The sequence below is a fragment of the Odontesthes bonariensis genome, chromosome 24 (assembly GCF_027942865.1).
Source record: "Odontesthes bonariensis isolate fOdoBon6 chromosome 24, fOdoBon6.hap1, whole genome shotgun sequence".
NCBI classification, from domain to species: Eukaryota; Metazoa; Chordata; class Actinopteri; order Atheriniformes; family Atherinopsidae; genus Odontesthes; species Odontesthes bonariensis.
The window spans coordinates 6,107,531-6,121,159 of record NC_134529.1 but is presented as its reverse complement, the minus strand read 5'-3'; the positions used below and the strand labels follow the sequence as shown (position 1 = coordinate 6,121,159).

The following is a 13,629-nucleotide window of genomic DNA, read 5'->3' as shown; positions in this document are numbered from 1 at the left end:
AAGGAAACAGCGGGCAGCCATTAAATAGTACCACTCTGAAAACATTTGGTCATGATCATCACATAAAGAACAGTTATGTAGTTACAGCAGTAACGTTTGAGGGTGGATGATTTTCTTTGATGGTTTTCTCAATCCAATCGACAAACTTTGAGATGCGAGCGTAGACGCCAGGTTTCATGGCGTTGGCGCATCCCAAACCCCATGATGTCACACCCTGTAAGATGAATCTGTTCTGCGCATAACAAACCAGAGGGCCTCCGCTGTCGCCCTGCAGGGAGAAAAAGGACACATCTTATAACTCAACTCGCATATTTGGCGATGGTGAAGGTTCTTGCGTAAAAAAAACAGACTGAAAAATTAGAATTAAATATTCTCAATATCAAGGAGAAGCACAGGGCTTAAGAATATTGATACAATTCTTCTGCATGTTAAAGGAAAGCAGGTGCTGGGTTTGTTATATCCTGTAGCTCTGATCTTTTCTACATATTTTATCTACTTGCCAGAATGCAAATGTCTGTAACTGATAGACGTTTTGCTGAGATATTTCCAAGTACAGAATATAGAAAACACTCCAGATAACTCTGAGCGTTTGTGCTGATAATGGCTGCAGCTAATTTTGTCCTTCCTTCAAGTCTACATTTTGCTTTTCACCATTTATTTGGCAATATTTTGCATAATATATAGTCTGCAAAGAGGCTTACTTACTGAACAGACTTTCAGAGCTTTAAAATGAAGCAACACCGCTGTGAAAAGAAACATTTACTCTAAAGCTCTCAGTACCTGGCAGCTGTCGTTTCCTCCTTCGATGTTTCCAGCACACATTTCGTGATCTTTGACTCGCCCGTTTAGGTAGGACGGACGATTGCACACCTTATTCTCAATCACAGGGAAACCAGTTTCCTTCAAGACGCCTTCACCTCCCGTACCTGCAACACACCTTCCTGCAGTTATCCTACGCATCACTGGTAGTAGATTTTCAGTTGTGTAGCACAGCCACAGTGGCGTTATTTAGCTGCCATCGAGATAAATGTCATTATTTAAACTTAAAACAATGAAAGAGTTGTTGATATGCATCTTAATCTTGACGAAAATGCCTCTTTTTGCTTTAAAATGTATACGGAAAGTTAGAGCGCACACATTTGTGCGACTTACCTTGAGTCTCACCCCATCCAGTGACATAACACTCTGTTCTGCTGGGAACGATGAAGTCCTTCTCTGGGAGACATGCTGGAAGCACTTTGTCGTTTATTAGAGCAGGTCTGAAAACACAAAAACATCGAGTTAGGTGCAGAGATATCAAAAACCACTGCCAATCCAATGATTTTACACGTTTTCAGGACTGTTCTCATATGTGATGCATTTTCATTTGTTACAGGAATCAACAACTTGTATGAATAAATTACTTTGACATCTCAAATTGCTTGTTTTCATTTAAAAACTTTCATTTTTAGTGAACCAAACTGATACTAATAGACAGTGTTCAACGTGATCTCTGAACGAGGATGGGTGGCCAGCTCATTGACTGGTTTTGAGCTTCAAATAAATGAAAAATCAACCTTTTAATTCAAATTATTTTTCAATGGGAAGCTTTACAGTTACTTTGATTCAGCTAAATATAAAGAATCTGAAGTGGTTGAAAACATCTCCTCAAAGAAAATATGTAAAAACAGCTCAAATTCTACAAAAGAAATGACCCAAATCATCAGAAACATTTTTCCTACAACACGTATGAGTGGTTAAATCTCACAAAGCGTACGCAGGCTGTGATGCTGCATGTTCCTTGTTGGGAGTATTTGCGTCTGCACTGACCTCTCTAGTTTGAGCAGAGCAATGTCGGCTCTGTTGGGTCCCAGCACCAGTTTCTCCAAACGCATCAACTGCTTTGACGGCTCGGTGGCCGCCTCCCGTTGGATACCGAGGACGACCTGATAGGCCGAGGGCCGCTTGGACCTACAATCACAGAGCGTCTGTAAACACTTGTAAACCAGCGTATGTCGTTAATGCAGATTAAAGCTGCGATCTGACCTCTCCAGGCAGTGTGCAGCAGTGAGGACCCACTGAGGGTCGATCAGAGTTCCTCCACAGAAATGGACTCCAGAACTGGTTGGAGGAAAGAAGAGAGAGAAGTCTGAGCAGGACAGAATAAACCAAACATATGAGATGACATTCTGTGAGTTCAGTTAACTAAACTCACAGATAAACTAACAACAAACAAATGTACCCGTCACAGCTAATAATGGATTCATTTATTTCTATCACTACATAAAAGATTTTTACTCATTTCAATGGAACTGTATCACTGCTCTCTGTAAATTATGCACACTGTGGTTCTTATTGTTAAATTAAAATCCAGATTAATCCCAAAAACACTCTTAATTCAACATAACAATATGCTAAAATCAAATCAAATGTATTTGTATAGCACATTTCATGTACAAAACAATTCAAAGTGCTTCACATAAAATAAAAGCATTGCAGCAGGGAGTGGAAGAAGCCTTAAAAATACATAAAATAATATAAAGAGAAACAAATAAAATCATTTAAATGAATTTAAAAACAAGCAACAGTCCAGATAAGTTCAAAGATATCGTGCAGATTTCATGCATAGACACATGAGAAAAGAAATGTTTTTAACCTGGATTTAAAAATGTCTCCATTTGGTGAAAGTTTAATCTCCACTGGCAGTTTGTTGCTAACGTGTGTTATATTCAGTGTTGTTCCACTCACCTGGTCCGGAGGCTGATCTGCCAGGGCCACGAGTGAGGATTAGACACACAACCGCCGACAATACGACCAAAACAGCGCTTTGGTTTGACAACCGGCGTCCCACAATTCAGTCCAGCTACAAAGAGAGTTGGGAGTTACTCATTTTCACACGGAGTTTGTTTAAAATGGAGATGCCGAAGACAGCTTACTGCCTCATGTGGGATTAGAGAACAAAACTGCTGCTTGGTATTAGTTGGACCTGAGGTGGAACATGTGGCAAACATATAATTTATCCCACAAGTATTTCCAATATCTGACTGATCACTAATAAGACTACAAAATGTTCAGAGCCAAATAAATGTCTGGACTCAAAGAATCAATTTATCATCATCAGAGCCGTTATGTGTATTTCTTTATTGATTAAGAAGGCAGATTTCACATTACACAGTCATGTCTGCAGTACAGAACTGTTCTATCGATGCATTAAGGAGGATCAATACAGCTTTGCAGCTATTATTTCTCCAAAATCAGGACAACATATGAAACCCATACTGCATCGACCACTGAAAGCATGTTTTCCTTAGTACCAGAACACACAAACGACGCAAAGCAAAGCTTCTTTGGTGGCTCCACAGGTTTGGAAATGGGAGTTCTCACTAAAATGGATTTTAAATTAAAGATATCACTGAATAAACATCGTAAAGTGTGACACACTGACTGACGTTTAAAGTTACGGATGTGTTATTTCCTGTCAAAGTCTCCGGGATTATCACGAGGCCAAAGATAAGTGAAGGTTTTTCTTTTTTGTCTCCAGAGGATTTAATCCGTAACTCTGAATAAAACCCGCTTCGGAGCAGGTTGTGCGTTCAGTCTAAGTTACCGTGATAATCTAACGAATTAAAAGAGAGCCAAAAAAATCTGACTTTCAGCAAAACAAAGCTCGTTAAGCCACAAATCTCACTTTATAGTACATGCCTCCTGTCTTAAAACTGGCTAAATACAACCTGATAAAGTTCACACACCACAGTCGGGGATCTGGCAGTAGTCCCATTTCTTATTCCTGTCAGTAGTGTAGCACCACGGCCCGTTCACATCGTTGTCTGGGTTTCTGCAGTTCTGGTGATGTAAGAAGGAGAGAATCGATGAAGAAAGGTTCCTCTGAATCCATATAACAGCCTTTATCAACACACACGCTTACATTGCTCTCCAGACCCTTGGTGGGGTGAGTCTGTGGTGTGAAGCTGTTGTGTTGGTGAGGGCTCTGAGCGGTCCACGCCTGGCAGGTCACACCCAGCACTGTGATGGAGGTCGGACCTCGGTACGTGTCTCCGTTCCCGATCTTGCAGTCTGACACAGCAGCAGAGAAGTGAAAGAGTGAAGGGCGAATGCTCAAAACTCACCTTAAAGAAGGTTACATACCCGCCTCCGACGGGGTCTGGGTGGCCTGGGGCGCTGTGGTGGGTTGTCCTCCTGAGGGCTTGGTGGAGCATTTCTCCAGGTTGCAGTACTCCCAGCGGACTTTGGGATCTGTGGTGTAACACCAGGGTGCTCGGTCCCCGTCAGGGTTCCTGCACAGGTTCCTCCTGAGATCCCTGTTGAAAAAAAAAAAAACAACCAGAAGATATCAGCAACTGAACAAAGGTTTTGCATTTTACTCCAGGAATCAAACCGGAGGAGGAACTTTAGCCGCTTCAGCCGACTGCTTGTAGTTATCCATCTATTATATGGACTTAAATGGTGTCACAGTTCTGCCTCCAACCTGATTTTCAACAGTGAAAAGAATCCCGCTCTTTAATTTACAGTTAAAGCTGAACTTTGTATGGAAAAGAGCAGTCATAATCCTTATTTTCCCAACAGGGAAACCACAGTCCAATAAGGGACTTGGACTCCAGAGGGAAAGACTTGAATTTCAAAAGCTCTGATTTGAATTTGTTGCAGAAGAAATCTGTAGTGGCTAGTCGTCCTCTTGTGTCAATAATCAAAACTAAAAAAAAAAAATGTCAAAACCATAATAAACTAAATGAAATCAAACGGCCACTGAGACACCTAGGGAGTGAATTTACACAGGTACATTGAGTCCATTGTCCAGGCAAAAAATTAGGTTTTTTTAGGTTTATTTCTCAAACCACAAGCAAACAAACAAAGAACAATGGGCCTATGCGCCTCTCTTGCCCTGGTAAAAAAAACTATTAGCCCTCCCAGGTGCCTGCTCATCTAAATAAACTCTCCCAGTGCGCCCCCAGCTAACCCGTGCTTTCAAAATAAAAGCAGAATTAAATACCCAAATTAACTCAAACAATACTGAATATCATGAACAACCAAAAAAAGGTGTATTCCCCAAACTAAACCCCCAAAAGATAACTAAATAATACAAAATAACAAATAGCTCCAACAAAATCTATAAAATCTGTGGAGACGGCGGCGTGACCAACACTTCAGCTCTGATTCTAGCTCATCCTGGAACGGTCCAGGAGACCAAAAATCAACCACCAGTTAAAACCAGTTTGTCTTAACGAGATTTAAAACTAAAGGTTTCTTTTGTTCCAGAAACATTTTTGGAGTTTGCTTGGTTTTTACTTCTTTGAAGAAGTAAAGCTCTGGCAGCTTAAAACTTTGCTGAAAATAACATTATTTTGCCGTAATTCCATGCTCACGCTGTGGGGAACTCTTGCGGAGTTTTGTTGTGTTTGTGAGGAGTCATGGCGCTCCACATCTGGCATTTTTTCCCACTGATGGTCTCTGATGTTATTCCCCGATAAGTGGAGCCGCTCCCCTCATAGCAGTCTTCTTCCTCAGAGGGAATCACAGCTTCATCTGAAGAGAGAGACCGACAATAAATATCAATATGTGATGGCCTTCATGTGAAACAGGAGGATATTTAGAGCAGAGCAGGTTATTTTAAGGCTGCGATATGATCTCTTATACCTGGATCGGGAGAGTCAGTACAACGTGGCACCCTGCAGTACTCCCACCGAGTTTCAGGGTCACTGGTGTAACACCAGGGCATCCTCTCGTTGTCGGGGTTACGACAGTAGTTCTCATCAAGAGATCTGGCAAAGAAGGAGAGAGATGTTTGTCTTGAGTTATGGGGAACCTGCTGATATCTTGTCCGCTCTTCATTCAGGTGTCGCTCCTTACTTGCAGGGGTAGTTGTCTGGCGTGCGGCTGTGTTTATGTGGCGTCTGAGCCGACCAGCTCTGGCAAGCTTTGCCAGTCTCGGTTACAGCAATCGTGCCGCGGTACGTTTGACCCTCGCCGCTGACACAGGTCAGCTCTGGGACAATGGTCGGCGGCGGAGATGCTGAGGACATAATAAAGGTCATCAAGCATGCTTTGTGTTCTTTTTTTTAAAATATTTTTGCTCTTATTTTTCATTTTTCAATTAATTTTTATCCATTTCTTATCTTTTAAAGAGGTTTATTTTGTTGTACTTTGTTTAAAAGCTGCTTAACAGCTAATTCAAGAGTTTAACAGTCAAATATGGACATCTGTTTATCATTTACTTAGTGTTTTAGTGACATCTAGTGGCAAAGTTGCAGACTGCAGCCAACTGAAATTCTCTTTACATAAACTTCCTCTCGAAGCATGCAATTAAACCATGGTGGCTTCTAACATGGCCGACTCTGAAGAAGGAAACCTGGGCTATTGCTTCCTGTCGCACATCTATAGTATTTATAGCATTCAGCTTGCACTACAGCTCCTTATTTTTTTAAACTTTGTATATATATATAGATTCTGTATCTAGATCTATACTTAATACTCTGCACCAACTACACCAAGTCAAATTCCTTGTAAGTGCAAACCTACTTGACAATAAACTTGATTCCGATTGTAATGGAAACAAATTTGTTCTAACAAAACAATAAAAAAATCTTATTTATAGAGACAAAGTTATGACTTTCACATGACATTTTTCTGCCAATAGATCCTCTTAAATCCTACAGGCAAACTTTAAGATTTAAGATCTTCCAAAATGCATAACTACTATCAAAATGTCTAAAAACACAGCTTGTGACGCTGAGTTTTGGAAACTCGAGCAGGAATAAAGTTTACGGTGATGAAACCGTAAAGCAAAAGTGAAAAGACATGAATACATCAGGACTTACAGCAGCGGGGTATGGAACAGAAGTCCCATCGTTTGGTTGGGCTGGTGGTGAAGCACCATGGTTTGGGATCTCCATCTGGGTTTCTGCAGTAGTTTTCCTCAAGATACTTCTCTGGAAGGCTGTAAAAGCATTGACAGAGGTGCTGAAGGTTGGGTTTAGCCTCTAGAAATCTTGTCTCTTACAGAGTAGGTTTATTAATTAAACCCCCTGGAATCCCGAATGTTTTCTCAGGTCCTATCTTACGCGCTGGGGTTGTAGCCGTGGTTGTGAGGTTTCTGGGAGTCCCAGCGTTGGCAGGTGAAACCCTTTTCAGTGGTGAAGATCTTCCCTCTGTAGTCTTCACCACTGCAATATATGCAGTCCTCTGTAAAGGCACAAACAGGTGTGTCACCCGCTGTACGGTCTACTGCAAGTTTTACGTTTGTGTTCTCACTGAATTGTTTATGGAACTACAAGATGCTGTAGTATCTTCTTCAATTAAGTAATTGAAGAAGTAAATTAAAATAAGATGTCGGTTGTTCCCAGGCAGCTGTGTCTAAAATTTGGAGCAAGTACAAACAAAATTGTAAAAAGGTGAAACGTACAAGTGGACCAAGGAAGACATCAAAATGTCAGGACAGAAAACTCAAAGCAATAGGTCTGAAAATAGAAAATGTACAACAAAAGACATGAGGAACAAAAAATAGAGAAATAGGAGTCAATGTTTGTGACTGAAATGGAAGAAACCTGACAAAGAAAATGGGCTTTTATTTTGTAAAAGTCTGCTGCTGTCTGCTGTGGAACAGGAAAAGAAAGTAATCGGCGGATCCACCAAACATGGAGAAGGGTACGGAACTTTTACTCGGCCATTTTCATTTTAAAGTTCTTCCAGGCGGCGGAGTCGACAGAACCAAAGTCATCTGTAAACACTGCCAAGTTGAATTGTCTTCTCAGCAGTGCTAATTTCGTCAACCAGGACGATGACTAAAATATTTCGTTAACGCCCCTTTTTCCCGTGACGATGACGCACAAAATTGCTTCCGGAAAATAAAAATATGACGAGAATAAAAAATGATTTTCGTTAACGAGACTAAGACAAGACAAAATTTACAAGCCATGGACGAATGGACATTAAAAAATGTAATTGTTTATAGAAGATTACGCGCTGTTGCCCTGTTTGTCCCTGCACGGCGCCTGTCCCACAGAACATTAGTAAGCTAACTAGCTCTGACAGCGTCACGCTGAGGGTGTTATTTGTCGCCCATATCAAAACAATTGGAGAGAGATGCTTTTACGCACAGAAGCTTTTGGAAACATTGGTCATGACTGACCATTATATTGAATTGGTTATTTTCCGACAAGCATGGTGAACAGCACTCAACGTTAACATGATCAGAAGTGTGTCAGAATCATAACAGTTAGCGTAGTGTGTTGGGACAGTGCGATAATGACAAATACACGTCTGCCTGTGTTGTGTTGATCAGAATATTTTGGCGAGTAAAATATGGTAGCTACTATGAGAGTGGCAAATACTGACCGAAAAGTAGTCGAACTTAGATGCACGTGGTGTTGAAATTGATTGGGTATAGTAGTAAAGCCAGTCATGATCAACCTACCGGTAACTAGCTAATGTGTGTGTGTGTGTGTGTGTGTGTGTGTGTGTGTGTGTGTGTGTGTGTATGTGGAGAAGTTTTTTATTCTGTACAGTGTGATATATGTAAAAAAGAGAGAAGCAGTGTGTGGAGCAGTTCTATTATGTACAGTGTTGACTAAAATGACTAAATATGACTAAGACTAAAATTGATTTTCGACATTGTGACTAAGACTAAATTAAAAAAAGCTGACGAAATTAACACCGTTTCTCAGCGTAGTAGCTCCAGACTAAAATATCACTTAAAGGCAAAACACACAACTGATAGCAGCAAGTCATTCAAGGAAACAGACAGTGGAGCGAGGCTTCTACATAAAAACTACAGAAAGATGCTGATGTTAAAAGTGTGTTTGCACAACAAATGTTATGGCACTTTCATTCATATGGCAGCACATTTAAAATAAAACTAAATGCTAAAAGCTATACACTACTTTTGGATTCATTTCAACTACTCATTTCAAAACTGTTGATGGGAAAACTTCACTTTGTATTTGCTTAATTAATGATTGGGACTGCCACATGAGTCTCACCAGTACAGCTGGGCACATTGCAGGGCTCCCAGCGGGTGTTGGGGTCTGTGGTGTAACACCAGGGTCCCTGACTGTCCCCGTCAGGGTTTCTACAGAAGTTAGAGTCCAGGTCTGCCCGGGGGTGGCTCGTTGGTGTGATGCTACAACGAACACAAAGAGAAAAATTACAGACAGAAGAAGAAGAAGAAGAGATGTGTGCAAGGCAACACATACTTTGGCCTGTGTGGGAACTTCCCTTCCCATCTCTGACACAGCTTCCCAGTCTTTGTTCTCGTCTTTGTTCCTCTGTAATCTGTTCCTATTCCATTTACACACTCCAACAGATACTCTGGACAAGACAAAATAAGCCAATTATCAAGCAAGTCATATGTCCGAACCCACACAAGTACTAGAACTGCATTGTTTACTCCGAGTCTCGCACGGTTTGTGCACAAAAAGGCTGAACCTTGACCACAGTCATATAAACAACAACAAAAATACTTTGTAAATTACTTAAAACAGGGTTCAGTCTGCTTTTATTACCTAGAAAAAGGACATACCATTTTTTTCATATAAAACCGAGTTGCTTTTACGCATCACCAGCTCCGTCTTTGAGTTTGATGCCGTCGTCCAACACTCTTGGTCCTTCTCCACGTAAGCGAAAGACCTGCGCAGATGAGGACGGAGTCAGGCTCCGATGCACCAGCTGAACAAGAGGAGCGGGAAGTCTGGACTTACTTGCAAACGAAGGACATTTCAATGTTGCATTTGATGGCGCACTCAGCCACAGTGTTTACCATGTACTGTCTTTTGTTCAAGGCGATAACCCACGCCCCTTCAGTTTTAGAGTAGCCTTCCACCTCAGTACCACCAACTGCAATCAGGGATTAAATCAATGCACATCCAATGAAAACCAAAACAATAAAATGCTTTCAGACAAACAAACAAAAAAAAACAAACATTCATCTTTGTAGAACTTAAAGCATTTAAAGGCAATATTATCTACTTTTATTATATTATTTAAAGGAGTATTATTTAATTGTCCACTCGTGCGCTATATAGTGAGTCGGCCATTTTGTTAATGGAGCGTGCTAATTAGCTGGAAACCCTAGTTGTTCAATCTAAAAAGTAAATGTATTTGGGGTAAGTTTTAAAGCCGCTTTCTTTTAAAAACATTTGCATACGAGCTACGAAATGCTGAAAACAGCTTTTAACCAACAGTTGTTCAATTTTTAACAATTTTAACAAACAATATTTAATTTTCACTTAATTTTATGTAAACTTTGTATAATTCTTATGGTTATGTGCAGCTGGGCTGATTCTGCTTTCTTGGCTTCTGGAAAATAGATTATTTAATAATAACAATAATAATAATAATAATAATAATAACACAGGATTAAAGGATTATAAGTGTGAAGTTTATTGGTGTCGGATAGCTTTATTTCAGTGTTATACAGAGTGATGTCTATTACGAATAAATACGATTATGAAGTTCTGCTGCAGTCAATAGTGTCCAAAATGCATCCGCAGCTGTTCAGCTCTACCCACCACCGAGCCCACCATATAGTGAACACTAACCAGTGAATGAATGGATGATTAGAACAAAGTAAATAAACACAGGAACACAATTACTGACATTCAAGAATAAAATCAAAGAAAAGAAAAGATTGTATTCGTATCCACATATTGGTGAACTAACATGGAGGATAGATTATAAAATGCTCCAACCAATTATACTCTTATCTTGTTCACTTTGTATGGATGAGAGGTTGACTTTTCCCTCAACAGTTTGATTTAGTTATCTTAAAATAGCTAAATTGTAACTAATAAAAGCCCCTTGACATGATAACTAAACTCAACTTAATGACTGATTGTCTTCGGGGTAAGAACCAGATATGGGTTGATGGTCTGGATTAATGTGTGACTTTGATAAAAAAAAAAAAAACATTGTTGAAACAGTGTGCTGGGACATCCGTGTTTGCAGAGTTCAAGTACACAACACACTGGTCATGTGGTTAGGTTTTAAAATGGGGGAGTAATTTGGGAAAAAACAAAATTAGCAGAGGTTTGGGGCTCCTAGTTTTCTACATTTTTTCTATATTAGTTCAATTGGTGCTAAAATGTGGAATACATCAAGAACAGTTAAAAGTGAACGACTAGAGGAATTAACACGAGACTTAAGCTATATTTCAAATACATCCTAAATGCTGCGATGGGAGCCCAAACTGCTGTCTGTGCTGTTGTTGGTTTAAAAAGTTGGTCAAAAAGGTCAAAAGTGGTGGTTAAGATGGAAGGAACTGGGGCAAAGGGTGGAAGCTGATCTTGCTGACAGAAATTGAATCACACTGCAGCTGAACAAGACAAACAACCTACAGTAGATCCAAAGACTGGATTGGATACCTGATCCACTCAGATTCCTGCCCAGTGTAGTGAAATTTGTGTGTGGGAGACCTGTCTGGACTCTGACTGGACCATTGCAACACCTTGATTCTTCTCTTCTCCACATATTCTGCTGTAGATCTGCTGCTGTGTTTGGGATCATTTGTCCTGTTGAAGAGTTCATGGTGGACTCGGTAATCTCCATCGCGTATCCGTTGCACCTTATTGACGTATACATAAGTCCTAATTGACCCGCGCTTCCTCCTCATAATTCAGACGTGCCAAACAAAGTCAGACCGGATTGGTGTGTGCTCACACAAATGAAGATGGCGCTGCACACTCAGCTGAGTGGCAACAGCCCTGTGAAAGCTTTGATGCTGGTTTCAGGCGCGTAAGCACACAAGGCGAGAAGTGTCCTCCTCCATTACCTTCGTTCCCAGCTCAGAGGTTTATCGGCTACTTATCGACTTCTGTACTTTCACAACAACTGAGGATCAGTCCCGAAGATGCTCACACTTGCTGATGATCAATAAATCAAATGCATTTGATGGTTGCTGGCAGCTACTTACCCTCTTATAAATCCTCCGTACTTTAGATTTTTACTCCCTGCTTCCACATTTTGGATTAGTTTGGGTTCAACAATTAAAGAAAATGTGTTTGTGTTAATATGGGTTTTGAAATTACCTAATTTTAAGACCTGGAAAGGACCAAATTATCATTACGTTAAACCTTAAGAGTTGGAAGAGGGTGTTGTCTCTTTTTTTACGGCCACATATGAAGCTAAAGACAGAATTAAGTTTTATCCACTTTGCAGCATTTGTTCTTCAGTTTGAGGTTAGCAAAATCTAATTCAAGAAAATACAGAAATACAAAACTTTGGGGGTAAAAAGAAGAGTTCTTATCAGGTGCAATAACAATTATTATTAATAACATCTTACCAGTGCTGATGAAGGCTCCCAAAAAGAGCGCGGCTTTGAAAAGGTCCATGTTGAGCCCCTTACTCTAGCAGCTCATAGTCAACTCACACAGAGGTCCCTGCTGGTAAATTGTTGGACTCCTTTTAGCAAGTCAGGAGGACAAATAAGGCATTAGTCAATCATTGACCCGACAAGGACAGCAAAAGAGCAATGGGTCAACATCTTTGTTTATGGGAGATTTTGGAACAGGCAGAAGTTTTGCATCAGAAAAATCACAGCATTTCATTCATGAAGAGCCACGTGTTGCTCCATTCTTACTTTGTGCCGGTCACTAAACACCATCTGTTGGAGATCAGGACGGCTTTCTATGAACTGAGGAGCCCCAACGAGACTATTTGTTTTGTTCTGCCCCAACAACATCAGATTTGAGAAAATGCAGCTGAGCTTTGCCCTCTTTACATATCATGTGACCTTTTGCATCAACCGCTAACTCCGTCTCTTCATGCCGATTCTGAGGTGTAGAGCAATTAGGTTGCAAAGCGCTGGATAATTAAAGGCATCTATGATGCTGCCACCTGTTTGTGTGTTTAAATCGTGTAAAATTAAAGACCCCTCTTTCATTCTGCTGATGAAAAATTACACTCGAGATAAAACAAGATCAATAAGTGCAGTTAATCTTCAGCTAAAAGGGATCAATGCCCTACAACGCAAACACGATTACACAAAACAACCTACTTTAGACTGAACAAGAACAAAGAAGCTCAACATTACTTATTAGGAGTTTAATGGTGTTAAATAATCGTTATTAGCTTCTGAAACACTTCATTTTTTCTATTTACCAAAACATATTCATGATTTACGCAATAAATATTTTTAAAGTGGAGACTCTCAGTTTTAAAAGGGTATTCACCGATAAACTAAAGGAAATCTTCACAAAACACAAAAACAAATGAATATAATCATGAATAAAGTTATACTTTCCTGAACTGTGGAACATATAACGACCACTAAAAACAGTTTCCTGCTTTGTGATGCTTTTCCGGGCCTTTCTGCAGCCATCTTTGGCTTCTTCTACCAAATGCAGCTTGATCAGGTTGAATCATCTACACACTGGGCTGCTTTCACCATACATTTAGGGTTCCCGTCCAATCTGAATTGGGTCCAATCAACTCGATTGTAAGCAGACAGGAGATCCTCGTACAACTCGGAATTCATCAATGAACTTCAGTGACTCTGTGCCTTTGGAAGTCATGAATATCCATCTGTTCTCTCCATTCTTGAGGCTTATTGGCTTTGTGTTAACGTTTGTTCTGTGAACTCTTCTCTTTGGGCATGATAATTGGTCTGACTCATGGACTGTTCTTCGAAATCCAGGTCTTTTC

At 40.3% G+C, this 13,629-nt stretch overlaps 1 protein-coding gene across 1 annotated transcript; it reads right to left on the bottom strand.

Moving 5' to 3' along the window:
- Positions 1 to 73: 73 nt before the first annotated feature.
- plg (plasminogen) lies at positions 74 to 12,317 on the bottom strand. Its single transcript, XM_075459787.1, has 19 exons — positions 12,269 to 12,317; positions 9,690 to 9,825; positions 9,512 to 9,618; positions 9,186 to 9,300; positions 8,973 to 9,112; positions 7,056 to 7,176; positions 6,813 to 6,931; positions 5,845 to 6,007; positions 5,632 to 5,756; positions 5,361 to 5,520; positions 4,126 to 4,298; positions 3,905 to 4,053; positions 3,729 to 3,822; positions 2,728 to 2,842; positions 2,026 to 2,100; positions 1,810 to 1,950; positions 1,153 to 1,259; positions 781 to 926; positions 74 to 268 (listed from the first exon to the last, which is right to left on the bottom strand). The coding sequence occupies exons 1-19, from the start codon at positions 12,315 to 12,317 to the stop codon at positions 74 to 76; spliced, it is 2,430 nt and encodes an 809-aa protein (XP_075315902.1).
- Between the last annotated feature and the right edge of the window lie 1,312 nt (positions 12,318 to 13,629).